Below are 14,028 nucleotides of genomic sequence, written 5' to 3' on the forward strand. Positions count from 1 at the left end.
ATCAGTACAGTAGGTTAGGTAGTTGGTAGTAGGTAGGTGTAGTAGGTACCGTACCTGGTAAGACTTGGTTAACGAGAAGAGCAGACAGTCCTCCCCAATACCTACATACAATAAATGTCACAAGAAGCTTAAGGAAGTAACTATACGATGTGCTAGCTTAAGTAAGGCCTATTTTAAGAAATTTTAACTGGGCTCAATATACGTTTTCACAGTATGTGTGTAGTCTTCTAACTTCAGTCGCTGTCAGGACTGGTTCTCTCTGGTCTGGGCACTGCGGCTTCCTCCACCAGAAGAAGTTAGCTTGCAGTAAGATCGGTGCCGACAGATCAGACGATAGCACCGTTTCAACGGCAATGTGTGACTGTCGTTTATCAAACCGTGTCGATGGCGCTGATTGGCTGACCTAAGCTGATCGCTGATTGGTCAGCTCACAAAATTTCGCAAATTCAGACCTAAAATGACACCATTTGCATTCTGGATGAGATTAAAATTGATAAAATTTACTTCTTGATTAATTCGGTGAATTCCGTCTCAACTTCGGATACTTCCGGCCGTGAAAAACTATCCCCTAAGGCCGCGAGATTTCTAAAAAATAATTCTTCGTCAATTTTAGAATATCTGACGCCGTTTTCACCCTCCGAAACGCGTAATAAGCTTTTTTGAAGTATTTTTTCAAATGCTCGAATCTCATTGGTTCTGGTGTTTGGTGACGATTTTCGTTGAAGATAACGAGGTTGGTCTTAAAGTATTTTAATTACAAATTAGAGGTGCATAAGATTGTGAATCAAACAAAGACTGGTGAAACAAACTCCTATTGAACTTTTTCGCAATTTTGTTATGCATACTTCCGCATCCGGAAGATGGCGGTCTCCATTGAGTGATTTGGTTTTTGAAATATTTTTTCAAATGCTCGAATCTCATTTGTTCCGCTGTTTGGTGACGATTTTCGTTTAAGATAACCAGGCCCGTGCGGGCCGAGGTTGGTCTTAAAGTATTTTAATTACAAATTAGAGGTGCATAAGATTGTGAATCAAACAAAGACGGGTGAAATAAACTCCTATGGAACTTTTTCAAATTTGTTATGCATACTTCCGCATCCTCAAGATGGCGGCCTCCATTGAGCGATTTGGTGCGTCAAAGCTTCAAAATTCTCAAGCCAAGGGATCCAGCATAATCTGTTTTTTCAACATAATACGTATGCGTTCATTGACAACACCGGCTTCGCTGGCTACTACTAGCGGGAGCAGGTGTTGGTGTACCTGTGCCAGCTTATCGAACAGGCATGGCCGCTTTGTGTCTGGGGAGTCAAAAAAAACTTGGAATTGTCAAGGATATAGAAATCACAGCGATCAATATTGTAATATCCTGAGTACCGCGACCAATCGACGACTGAAGCATAAACTGGGCATAACCGATTGGTAGGGAAAAACGGGCACACCTGATTGGTCGGTACTGCGACCAATCGGCGAGTGAATATTTCTGACATAGCTACAGCCACGCAACCTTTATTTATTATTGTAGATTGTAAACTAGAAAGTTTTCAAAGTGTTGGACGTACTGTATTTATATCTAGAACCATCTACTGTATTTATATAAGTACACAAAACAGTGATTATATATATATATATAATGTTATGTGAAAAAGTAAGTACACCCTATGTAAAGTACACCCCATTTCCCAAATACCTTCACCAATCTCTCCGCAAAGCAGGGAAATGAGTCCCTGCTCGAACCGCGGATGTGATGGTAGTTGCCGAGCGGTTTAGCAATCCACGATCCGAGCCGTTAGCAAATAGACTAACCCGATTATAGCGGTTGGCCAAAATCGCGCCACAGGTACTCAATTGGAGACAGGACAAAAGCAATCGGGGGAAGAAGAAACCAAAGTAAAGGAATAACAGGTATTTATTAGTTACTTACACGAAATGAAGAGGAAACGAAAGGCAAAGAATATACCGAAGAAGAAGAAGAAGAGGCAGGACACAGGGCAGCCTGAAACAGTCTTGTATTATACCCCAGACAAAACAAACAGACTCACACGAATAGGGAATGGCAGGAAGGAATGGCTGGAAGGAGGAGAAGGTCCAGGCAGACTGGCAGGGCAGGAAGGTCCGGGCCAATGCGCAGCGTCGAGGTCCGCTCCAGTCTTCGCCCCGGTCCACGCTGCGGGCTTTAGGCGAAACCCGGCGGCAGCTGCACGTATATTTTCACGCGGTCAGGGCTTTCCGAAGCAGTACGTCAAAGAGCTTCGCGCAGCTTCGTCTCTCAGCCAGACCCCACCAAGCGCCGTCTCCAACCCAAGTCGACTCTGTAAAAAGGCTCGCGCTGGCGCTTATATTACGCGCTTCAAGATCAATGCGCGCTTCATAGAGCCAAGCCCGTGATGGTATTTCATCAGCCCTGGTTGGCTGGTAAGGGCTTGCTGGCTCCACCTCTGATGGTGAGTTGACGTGCCACACCTTGTTCTTGTGTCCCGCCCCCTTTTTACTCGGCTTGAGACCGCATGTTCAATGGCGGCTTGGGGCAAGCAATCAAATCAAGACAAGGGGCAGTGAACGCTGCCCTACTGCTCCTGCACTTTGAAGAGCGGAGATGATTGGGGAAATTGAAGGGGCCTATCTTATTTGATTAATGCAACGTAGATTCAATCAACTATTGGGAACAGATCCTTAACTGAAACACATACTAATGAGATAACTACAGAGAGGTCCTATGGTGCTCTACGTGTTGTACATGGACTAACTCGGGTGCGATCTTTAATAAAGCCAAATAATGGGGATATTTACAAGGGATCATTTATAAGGGAACATTTACTAAAATTTACAAAGTGAAGGATCTAAAAATCGTAACTATATATATATATATATATATATATATATATATATATATATATATATTGTTGTGGTTTTGAGTCTGTAAAGTGAGCCTAATAAAGGTTAAAATTTGCCCCCCATAGTTAGTCACACAAGCAACATGTAGCCTCACGATAGTATAGTTATGTCTTAGTATTTGTAAGCTTAGTCCTTTTCCTTTGTTAGTTCTGCGTTAAGTAGAGCCAAGAGAATAGGCCCTACTGTCACCGACTTTCCAGCTACCCTAAGCCTCATGCCCCTTTTTGCGCTAACGGTTCATTTTGGGCAAGTTGACACGAGGCAGGCTAGGAAGGTCAGGAGGACCGAGGCGGAGTGGCAGCAGCGCTGACGGTAAGCACGAGCCGCCAATCAGAGCTCGGATGTGGTGACGGCGGCGTTGCGTCACAGGTTGTGGTGAGAAGGTTCGAGTGAGTGCCAGAAGGTTCGGGGGTGTAGCTATAAGACCCGCTGCGCAAAGCCCTCGGCAAGACTGAAGCGAAGGACTGCAGCAAAGAGAGAGGACTTGCGAGAGAGGGACGTGCATAAAAGAGGACTCGCGGCAGTTGATGAACTTGATGAACTTCACGCACTTGCACGAGAACGGTACAGATACGCGGGCGCAACCAGACCCGCTTGAACCGAATACAGTACCTTTGAGACGCGCGCTGAGTAACCGCCAGCCGCGCTAAAGTCCGCCCTTGGCCGTTCCGCCCCATCATCTGCTTTGTTCGGGAGACGCACTACGAGTCCCTGCCTTAGCCTGCCACCATCTTCACGGGACATGCCGGGGCCGTGGAGAGCCGGACGGAGGCCGTCTCTGGATGACCACATCGACGCGTTGGGGAACATCTACCCATCTGCAGTTCCCTGTGTGAGTGTGAGACGGGCCCGTTGTCCAAGGGATAAGTTAAGACTGTTTAAGGCTACTCTGTGTCTCTTCGTCCCTGAACCTTGTATATACGTGTGGGAAATAATTAAACCCTTTGTTCTTCCTTTCTTCCTGATTCGACCGTTTCTGTGGTTTCTTCGATTGGCTAAGCGTGGTACGGGTAGAACCACTCTAATCGGGTTCCAACATCTAAGTAACTGCGCGGACCACGTGTACACAATCCGCTTGGCGTACTCAAACCACACGTGGTTCGTGCGAGGCTTGTTTCCTCGCTCTCAGGGCAGCGCGGGGAATTAGGTACGAGCGAGAAGTGGTCCCGAAACCCTACTCCGCGTGTGTCCGAGAGGGAAGTCTCAAGTCTCGGTTCCGCCAAGCCCAGAAAGACAAGGGGATTAATCCCCCCTTGATAAGGGGATTAAGGGCGGCATAGAGAACAGCAATATATATATATATATATATATATATATATATATATATATATATATATATATATATATATATTGTTACGAATCTCGGGGGTCGGCTCTCCCCTTATCAAGGGGGGGTTAATCCCCTTGTCTTTTTAGCTGGCCGTCCCGAGTCCTGGAAGCTATAACGTCCTTCCCGGCGCGGCATTAGGTAGGGTTTGCTAGGCGTAGGGGTTCGCTGCTACCTAAGTACTAACGCCCGCCGGAAACGAGGCAATAACTCCCGCTCGAACCACGGATATGATGGATAATGCCGAGCGGTTAGCAATACGCGATCCGAGCTATTAACAAAGACTAAACCCGATGGTAGCGGTTCCTAATCGTGCCACAGGTACTCAATTGAGAGAAAGGACGGATGCGATCGGATTAGGGAAAACCAAGAAAGAACAAGGTAATTTATTACAAATATACAGGAGGAAAGAGGAAACGAAAGGATGTACAGGAAGAAGAAGAAGCAGGACACAGGGCAGTCTTAGTTCAGTCTTAACTTATGACCCCAGACAAACAGACACACTCACACGGGGATTGTAGCTGGTAGGGTGAAAGGTCCAGGTCGATGGTCCAGGCGATGGGGTCCAGGCTCCGGTCCCGCGGGCAAAACCCGGCAGGCAGCTCCACTCGTAGTTGGACGCGAGCGGACCTTACATATAGCGGGGGGGGGGGGGGGGGGGGGAGGCTGGTGTCCTTCAGCGTACGTAATAACTGCACCAGCGTGCCAAACGCACCCTCTCCAAGGTTCTCTTAAAAGCGCCAGTGACTGAGTCCTCCTTTGCAAATGTGCGCGCCTCCAACAAGTCCTCCCAAGTTCGTTTGCAATGAGCGCCGCTGAATAGTCCCCCCCAGTCCTGTGAAAGGGCTTTTCGTTCGCGCTTATATAACGCGCGCCCAGATCACTCCGCCAGCCAAAGAGCCACGCCCGTCGGTGATCTTGCCTCAGCCTTGGTTGGCTGGTGAAGGCTTACCGGCCACGCCTTTGACGGCTGGTTGACAGGCCAAACCTTGTTTTTGGCGTTCCGCCCCCTTTTTCCTCGGGCCGACCGCATGGATAATGGCGGCGCTTGAACGAGCGCGAAGGCAGCGAACGCTGCTGGCAAGGCGCGTAATGGCGGCGCTTGGAGAGGGAGGTCGCAAAATGGACGAAATGAAATGGGACCTACTCCTTATTTGATTGATGCAACGCAGATTCAACTATTGGAAACACGGCCTTAACTAAAACACATAATAATGAAATAACTGGAATTTCTAAGGTGGCCTACGTGTTGCTGTGGCCTAACTAAGGGTGCTACCTTTAACCTTTAATGTCATATTTACAAGTGATTATTTATTTACAAAAGTGTGGGTTCTAAAACCGCAACAATATATATATATATTTAATATTTCCCTTTCCCCCTACACCCTTTGTGTCTGCACCCCCTCTCCAGCGCATATATAATTAGAACGGCACTTGGTAGAGAGCATACCTCCACCTGGTTGGCCATATCACTCAATGGTGAAGAATCACTTAAAAAGTTCTACTTGCTGGATCTGGATCTTCTCCAAAATTGAATCGATTCTTCCTTGTCACACACACAACCTGTCCAACAAGTTTCGTCCAAATTCATCCATAACTCTTTGAGATATCCCGCTATGTATCGTTTTGGCCTATCTCCCAATGGTGAAGATTCACTTGAAGAATTAAATAATTCTCATGTCCGAATCCATATTCAGATCTTCACCAAAATCAAATCGAATCATCCTTGTCGGACACCCAACCGGTCCTCCAAGTTTCGTCGAGATCCGTCCACAACCTTTTGAGATATCCTGCTATGCATCGTTTTTGGCCCGATCTCCCAATGGTGAAGAATCACTTTAAAAATTATCGTAGCCGGATCCGAAATCCGGATCTTCACCAAAATCTAATCGCTTCCTCGGTGTCACTTATGCTACATCTCTGCCAAATTTCGTCCGAATCTGTCCACAACGTTTTGAGATATTTTGTTCACAAACGGACAGACAGGGGTGAAAACATAACCTCCATCCACCTTTGGTGGCGGAGGTAATAAGTAGATGACCTTTAATTTCGTGTGGATTTGCCTCTGCCATACAACTTGTCCTCAGACCCGATGAATGTGTATTTTATAAAAGGCAAGGACATTGATTGATGTCGATGTGTTTGGGCTAGATGACGAGGACGTTATGCTGTGTCGATCAACAGGATGTGAAACAAGTTTTTTTTGGTACTCTGGACTGGCCAATTCAGCTTTTCAAATAATAGCTTTAAACAATGGGTTTTGGATATTTGGTTGAAAATGACTGGTAAATATATTTGTCTTGTTTATCGTTTTAGGATTGCATCTCCTCGAGTTGGTTCTACATTGTACTACTCATGGTGGTTCCTCAAGAACTGAGACTCCCATAGATAGACCATGGGTCATCGTCCTTGTTGGTGCTGGATAGTTGGCATGTCCCGTCTGCGACATCCATGGCTCACTTCCGGCACTTGGAGTGAAGCGGTTGGACATTTTAGTCCAGCTCAAGTGACTTGCAGGTTCAGGCACTCAACTGCTATGTCCAACAGGATGGGATCTGATGCACTTTTGCTGTCAAGGTCACGCTCTCTGTGCAACGCGTGTGTACCTGTGTCGTACTTTCACAATAAACACTTATACCTTTGCTCACTCGGAGGTGGAGACTTTCTTGGCAGGCCTCCACTGCACGCTCGTAGTTTGCAGCATTTTTACTCCACTGATAACATGTCAAACGATGTTTTTGCCGATCTTGAACTTTCGTTTGTTCCTGAGACAAAGCGTCCTGCATTACGTCTGTACTTGCGTCGTTTGATTCGGGAAGGCCGGACCCAGATCCAGGGCAAGGTGGACAATGGGTGTGAAGGTTTGAAACGACGGCGGTCCCATTCAGCTGCAGACCTGCTCGAGGTTCTTGATCGCAAGTTGAGAGAGCGACGAGAGTTGAAGCAACTTCTAAATGGTGGGTAAACCTTTCTGTTCAGTTGGTCTAGCAAATTAATATATTTTGTTGACATTTCGGGGTATTTACCTTTCCTGTCAATTTATGTGTACATGTTGATGACGGTTTCCATTCCTGGATTTGACTTTTAAGGCCTTGTGATTTCTCCATTAATAAACTGTTTGGCAGGCTTGAAGGCAGAAGAGCAGAACTTGGTGCCCCTTGCCTTGGAAGAGAAAACTAAGCTGGAACAGGAGGTTCACGCGATTGAGTGCGAGGTACCAAAATATGGGATCCATATCACATAGACAAACGCTGTGAGATGACAGAATGACCACCATCATGATACAAACCTTAGCATTTTTATCTGCAAATGGTGATAAAAACTTTAACATAATGTGAATATACTGTTGTACCCCAGTTACATCAGGGATGTGTCCCCGAAAGGTGCAACGAATATAGAAATGACAAAAATCAAAGCAATTTTTCTCATAATAATTAATGGAATAAGGGATGGATACGTTCCTGACGTCGACAGTTCACGTATTGTATTTCACTTTTTACCTATTATACAGGGTGTTCCAAAAAGACCTGGACAACTTTGTTTAATATATTTAGTACCACAAATGATGTAACGATACCCTTTGCTCAATGACACAGCAACTCAAAGTTTTTTTTTTTCTTTTTTCAGGTCTGGTGGTTTATTGTAAAACAAAATGGCGACTCCACAGGAGAAAGCTCAGTGCATCAAATGGTTCATCAAGATGAGAAGTTCAGTGTAATTTCCTTACAAGGTATAGAAGGAATCCGCCATTGCAGACTTGTATCAGAGAGTGGTACAAGAGGTTTAAGGAGACTGGAAGTTGGCAGAAACAGAAAGTACTGGTCGACCAATCACAAGTGCAGCAGACATTGAACGGGTGCGTGAATCATTTCAACAAAGTCCCAGAAAATCAATCCGACACACATCCAGAGACCTGAGACAACCAACCACGACTGTCCACAAGATTCTGCATAAAAGACTGAAGCTTTATGTCAATAAGGTGCAGATTCTGCAGGAACTCAAACCAAATGATGGACCTAAATCGCAAGGCGATTGCCTTTGGGAATGCTCAGTCACATAGAGTATGACGAAGATTACCTGAAAAAGGTCATGCTCACAGACGAAGCTTACTTTCATGTATCAGGGAAGGTCAACTGGCAGAATGTGAGGATCTGTGGCTCTGAAAACCCCCACGTGGTCATTGAACACATACATGACAGTCTAAAGGTCAATGTGTGCTGTGGCCTTCTCCATGACTGCTTGGTGGATCTGTTTTTCTTCACGGAGGATACAGTGACCAACAATTTACATGAACATCTTGGAAGGATCCACCTTCCCACAGATTGAAGACCTGCAACCCAATATCATTTTTCAACAGGACGGCGCTCCCTCTCATTGGGCCTTAGTAGTTCGAGCCATCCTGAATGAAAAATTTGCAGCTCGCTGGATTGGCCGAGACGGACCAACTGTCTGGCCTCCACAATGACCAGACATGACCCCCCTTGATTTTTTTTCTGTGGGGGTTTGTCAAAGATGTTGCCTATAACACCAAAGTGGCAAACCTGCAGGTTGTTCATTCTCGGATCGCAGCTGCATGTGCACTGGTGGACGCAAACATGCTGAACTGAACATGGCAAGAACTCATGTACCGCCTTGATGTCCTGCTTGCGCCAAACAGAGCTCACATTGAAGTCTATTGATGGTGTGCACAAAATTTTATGAGTTTCTGTATCATATAAACCAAAGGGTATTGTTGTGTTTACGTATCACATTACCCTTTTTTGGTTGATGAAAGTTATATTCAAATCTATACAAGTATTTTGTGCGTTATTCTTTCACGGCTGAACCGGAGAGGCCCCATATTTTGGGTGTACGTACTTCAAAATCTGGGTAAGGTTTTAACCTACCACGCGTTGGCCTTGATGTCTGTTATGAGGCCACCAAAAGTTGCTATAAAGTCTTTATTGGGATGTGGGGTCAGGCAGTGTTGCCACCAGCCCACAGACAAAATGCAACTACCACGAGGCCAATAACTACATAGCTTTACAATGTCCAACGCGTTTCGAAACCAGTGCCGGGAAAAGTTCAACCAGCCGAGCAGCGCTAGGTATCCCCTTCCCAGGCAGCACCTGGTAGCCCATGCTCGTACACATGTAAATAAAATAAAAACAATTACCAGATATATTTAAATACAGATTAAGAACAAATTTTAGAATTTGAATTTTTCTTGTTCATTATAACTTCATTTTTCTTACACACGCACTTTCTTCTTCTGGAAGCATCAAACCAGCCACGACTTGCAATGAATGTCGCCATTTTTGTAGATGGTACGCATCGTAGTTGGAGGCAAACTTAATAACCCGGCAACATCAATGGCATGTTCACCAGCATCCATTTGACGAATAACATCTAATTTCACTTCTAAGGTAACAACACTTTTACTCTGCGTCTTAGCCACTCTACAGTGCAGTACATTTATTTATGCACGATGCAAAGTAGTTCGTGTACAGGTAGGTGGAGGTGAAGGCTGAGGGGATGGATACGAGAAAGGTCCGATTGCTGTCAACACTAAGTTTGGGTTGAGGTGACACAAGTTGGGTAGTGGTATTAATAAAGTGACGACGTATTTGCAAAACGATGAAGAAAGGGGAGATTTAAATCGGGGTATTGCTGTAAAAAAAAATTCAGATTTAAAGGATGTGTTTTAATTTCTTATATTATTCAAAAGCAAAGTAGAAATGAAATGTAATTCTTTTTCTGATTAAATAAAGGACTGAATACTGCTGTGCAATGCAGAATAGGTTTAATAAATAAGCAAAATGTATGTTCAAGATGTGCAGAATAAATGGAGAGTTAACAAACCTCAATCACTTTTAGCTGCTGACCGTGCTGATACCCCGGGAACCTCATGATGATGGACAGGCTTTTCTTGAGGTGTTTGCTGGAGTTACTACAGCAGGTAATTGGGCCATTTGCTGCTGGGATTGTACTTGTGGGTAGATGCAGTGTTGTTGTTTGTATTTTGAGAAGCACCTTGCACTTATTTGAACCTGTTTTTCCTCTACCCAGGAGACATATGCCAGCAGTTTGCTGGTGAAGTTTTTCAAATGTATGAAGGATACGCCAAACACATGGGCTGGACATTTGAGATCCTCGACTTTTCTCCTGCTAACATAGGTACAGAGACATGGACGTACACAGAGCTAATTATGGTACAGAGATATGGACGAAACCTAGCAAACTCTGGTACAGATATGTAGATCTACACACACCTAACTATGGTACAGAGACATGTAATACAGAGCTATTCTACAGAAACATGGATGTACACAGAGCTAACTATAGTACAGCGACATGTACATGCACAGAGCTAACTTTGGTACAGAGACATGGACATACAAAGAGCTAACTATGATACAGAGACCTGGATGTAAACAAGAGCTTACTATGGTACACAGTCATGGACATACACAGAGATAACTATGTTACAGAGACATGTAATACAGAGCTATTCTACAGAAACATGGATGTACACAGAGCTAACTATAGTACAGTGACATGTACATGCACAGAGATAACTATGGTACAGAGACATGGACATACACAGAGCTAACTATGATAGAGACATGGATGTAAACAAGAGCTAACTATGGTACACAGTCATGGACATACACAGAGATGACTATTGTACAGAGATATGGACATACACAGAGCTAACTAACTATAGTACAGCGACATGGGTTTTTGTACACATGGAGTTGATGGGGGTAAGGGGTGAAATGGGGGATGGGGATTAATTCTTGTCCTTGACATGCTAAATCATTCTGAAATGTCCTTTGATCGATGTATGATTGAGGAGTTTGCCATTGACAGGTGGCCTACAGCTCGCATCTGCAAGGGTCAGCGGACATGAGGCGTTTCGTCGACTCAAGTTTGAGGGCGGCACGCACCGGGTGCAGCGTATCCCACAGACAGGGCTGTCTTCCCGCATGCAAAGGATCCACACAGGCACTGCGACAGTGGTAGTTCTGCCACAGCCTGCAGAGGTGCATCTTTTCTCTGTACATACAACAACAACACAACAGGCATTTTAAGGTCATTTTCCCTGCTAGAGCGGGGGTTAGCCTTGCGGGCCCCATGACAATCTTCTCAATTTTGCCCTATTTTCTGCATCTCCCCTCGTTTAACCCCCTTGCCCACATTTCTTCTTCCACCACCTTTAGCCAAGTCTTTCTCGGTCTTCCCCGTCCTCTACTTCCTTCTACATTCATTTCCATCACTCTTCTCAACCAGTCACTTTCATCCTTCCTCAACACATGACCAAACCATCTCAACCTGTTCCTCTTCACAGCATCCATCCCAGGCTCTATTCCCATCATCTTTCACAATTCATCATTTGTCTTCCTCTCTCTCAGCGATACTCCGCACATCCACCGAACCATTCGCATTTCCACCCTTTCCAGCCTTCGTTGCTGCTCGACGTTCATTACCCATGTCTCGTTCCCATAAATCATAACACTTGTCACACATGCAGCATACACCTTTCCCTTCAGCTTCAACGACACTCCCCTCCTCGTCAGCACGCCACTCAGTTCCCGAAACTTCTTCCATGCACATCTCACTCTAGCAACCGTTGCCGAGTCTGATCCACCTTCTCCATTCAGCATTTCTCCTAGGTAGCAAAATGTTTTCACACCTTCCAGCTTCACGCTGTCTCCAAGATCCAACTTGGATTGGATTTCCATCTGCAGCTCCCTCTGTGCACACCTTGCACTTCAATGTAGCTGCCACACTGGTTAATGACCCTCTCAAACCACTACATTTTTGATGAACCCACTCAGCGCACATTGTACATTGAATTGAGTTCACTCCGACACCCTTCCTGCACACAGCACACGGCCACTTCCCAGTTCTTTCCACCTCACCACATGCTTTACCACTCTGTACATGTGAGAATATAATCTGTTAACCTCGAATATAGAAATACTGCATCACATCGAAGATTACATATAGAGAGGAACAAGGGCAGCTGGCAATTGAATATGCTGATGAATGCATTCTCTAATTTGTATTATGAAGACTTGTTTTTTGGAATATAAACTACTTTTGCTCAAGGGGAAAAAGCTGCTGTGTCCACTTTGCCACAGACTCTTGTTGATCTCTTCTTCTTTCTGATGCAGCACATGGCTGCGGGTAGCATCATATGTATGTTTTTTTACACAGTCGAGGCTCATGGAAGAGCCAGGGGTATTCCGCTGTAGGTTGGCGCAGGAATTTTGTAATTACTCCGTGCACATGAAGCAAAATCAGGGGCTAAGCAATTGGTTAATGTCCGTCTGTCTGTCTTTTCAGCTTATGATCGTCAGTTTATGATCAAGGAACAGCTTATTTCAATTGAATGTGAAATTTTTAACATGAAGGGGAACATGAATGAATGACAAGTTTTCCATTTAAACGCACCTTGGCTCTGAATTCGTCCTGATCGCACAACTTCCTGTTTTTAAGGATGTTATAAAGGACACAAACAACAGGTGCAAATAACTAATGTAATGTGTTCGATAGGGTGGTGAAATAGTTGCTGGGAAAATGGCGGTAAAACCGGGAATTTATTAATTTATTTGCTTTTAAACCTTTAGTTAAATTCAATTATATACTTCGAAACTGTAGAACACAAATTCTACAAACCTTCTACTTCCAGGAACCATTAAATATATCGATACACAGCATGAGGGCGTGGCATGTGAGATAGTACAGTATTGGGGGTTCCATGAATCTCCTAAACTGCGAATCAACGTAGTCTTATTACAGTGTATAAGGTGATGTACAAGACTGCTTCAGCATTCCTGATTTTTTAAGATTCTGAACACGTTGCCTGCCAACTCTTGTCGATGTTGGACAAGATTTTCAATTCCTTATGCCAGGAACGAGCTATCTCATCTGGTAGGACTGTTTTTACCTCTGCCACCAAAGGTGAATGGAGGTTATGTTTTCACCAATGTCTGTCTGTCTTGTTACTTGGCAAAAAAACCCCCCCTTTTCTTTGCAAGTATGTTGATCGTGTGTGTGTGTGTGTGTGTGTGTGTGTGTGTGTGTGTGTGTGTGTGTGTGTGTGTGTGTGTGTGTGTGTGTCCGTGTGTGTGTGTCCGTGTGTGTGTGTCCGTGTGTGTGTGTCCGTGTGTGTGTGTCCGTGTGTGTGTGTCCGTGTCCGTGTCCGTGTCCGTGTGTGTCCGTGTCCATGTCCGTGTGTGTGTGTCCGTGTCCGTTTGTCCGCTCACTTGTACTTGCCTACAGGTTACAGTTTTTAACCGATCTTCATGAAACTTTACCAAATGGTAGAGTTCGTGGTCCGACAAAATCCTATATTTTTTTTGAGGTCAAAAGGTCAACATAGGCCAAAGCTCAACCACTTTTTTTCAAGTTTCTAAAATCCTCAATTTTCATCCGATTGACATGAAATTTGAATAGGATTTACATATCGGCTAACTGAATTCAACCACTAACTATTTTTGAGGTCAACTTAGGCCAAAAGGTCAACATAAGCCAAAGGTCAACAACTTTGGTGGAATTTTTTAAATCCTCATTTTCCATCCGATTGACTTGAAATTTGAATAGGATTTACATATCAGCTTACTGAATTAAACCACCAACTATTTCTTAGATCAGCATAGGCCAAAAGGTCAACATAGGCCAAAGGTCAACAACAATTTCAAATTTATAAAATCCTAAATTTTCATTCATTTGACTTGGAATTTGAATGTGATTTTCATATCGGCTAACTAAATTCAACCTCCAACAATTTTTGAGATCAGCTTAGGCCAAAAGGTCAACATA

At 44.5% G+C, this 14,028-nt stretch overlaps 1 protein-coding gene across 12 annotated transcripts in view; it reads left to right on the top strand.

The window, feature by feature from the left end:
- The window catches only part of LOC137437758 (peptide chain release factor 1-like, mitochondrial), a 52,198-nt gene that overhangs the window by 19,637 nt on the left and 18,533 nt on the right, over nt 1-14,028 (top strand). For all 12 annotated transcript variants that reach the window (XM_078766212.1, XM_078766210.1, XM_078766213.1 and 9 more), the window contains 5 exons: nt 6,535-7,175; nt 7,344-7,432; nt 10,075-10,156; nt 10,267-10,374; nt 11,071-11,243. In XM_078766212.1, the coding sequence (XP_078622338.1) occupies nt 6,614-7,175; nt 7,344-7,432; nt 10,075-10,156; nt 10,267-10,374; nt 11,071-11,243 (1,014 nt within the window). In that variant the 5' untranslated portion in view covers nt 6,535-6,613. The remainder of the gene's footprint in view (nt 1-6,534; nt 7,176-7,343; nt 7,433-10,074; nt 10,157-10,266; nt 10,375-11,070; nt 11,244-14,028) is intronic.

The sequence above is a fragment of the Myxine glutinosa genome, chromosome 12 (assembly GCF_964187855.1).
Source record: "Myxine glutinosa chromosome 12, kmMyxGlut1.1, whole genome shotgun sequence".
NCBI classification, from domain to species: domain Eukaryota; kingdom Metazoa; phylum Chordata; class Myxini; order Myxiniformes; family Myxinidae; genus Myxine; species Myxine glutinosa.